Source organism: Oncorhynchus keta, chromosome 11 (assembly GCF_023373465.1).
Source record: "Oncorhynchus keta strain PuntledgeMale-10-30-2019 chromosome 11, Oket_V2, whole genome shotgun sequence".
NCBI lineage: Eukaryota > Metazoa > Chordata > Actinopteri > Salmoniformes > Salmonidae > Oncorhynchus > Oncorhynchus keta.
In genome coordinates this window covers 50,852,007-50,852,768 of record NC_068431.1, presented here as the reverse complement: position 1 = coordinate 50,852,768, position 762 = coordinate 50,852,007, and the positions used below count along the sequence as shown (strand labels likewise).

The 762-nt window shown below is 51.7% G+C and overlaps 1 protein-coding gene across 2 annotated transcripts in view; it reads left to right on the top strand.

Moving 5' to 3' along the window:
* Positions 1-762, top strand: part of LOC118390537 (dachshund homolog 2) — a 138,459-nt gene continuing 137,697 nt past the window's right edge. For both annotated transcript variants that reach the window (XM_052457432.1, XM_052457431.1), the window contains exon 1: positions 1-642. In XM_052457432.1, coding sequence (XP_052313392.1) covers positions 161-642 — 482 coding nt within the window. In that variant the 5' untranslated portion in view covers positions 1-160. The remainder of the gene's footprint in view (positions 643-762) is intronic.

Below are 762 nucleotides of genomic sequence, written 5' to 3'. Positions count from 1 at the left end.
GCCACCGCACTTGTGAGATAGGTAGTTAGTTGCCCATTGCCGACTATCCGACGGGAGAGAGAGTGCATGTGAAACAGCGAGAGAAAAGATTGAGCGAGAAGTAGAAACAAAACGTAAAGGGTGAGACAGAGAGTGAGGAAAATAAGAAACTTAAGAAACTATGGCCGTGTCAGCAACTCCGCCGGTGCTTTCCCCAACATCTAATCCGGGGTCTGGCAGTTTATTCCGCTCCGATCCGCTGTATACAAGCCCAGCCGAGTCCCCGAGACTGACAAGCAGCTTGATCAACTCTTTCATCAGCAGCGGAGGAGGCGGTGGAGGAGGAAATGGAAACGGCACAAGCGGTAATAACGAGTGCAAAATGGTTGAGGTGCACGGGGTCAAGGTAGCCTCGTTCAACGTGGACGGTCAAGAACTCATCTGCCTGCCGCAGGTCTTCGACCTCTTCTTGAAACATCTGGTCGGGGGTCTGCACACCGTCTACACCAAGCTGAAGCGGCTGGATATATGCCCCGTCGTGTGCACGGTTGAGCAGGTTCGGATTCTGCGGGGGCTTGGTGCTATTCAGCCCGGGGTGAATCGCTGCAAACTCATCACCCGCAAGGACTTCGAGGCGCTCTACAACGACTGCACTAATGCCAGGTTAGTTGCGTGTGTTTCGGTCACTTCATTTCTCAATTACCCGTTTCACTCCGATACCGCGAAAGCAGAGCATAAACATTTGAATGTCACCTGCGCTGAAATAAATAAATAAATCATACC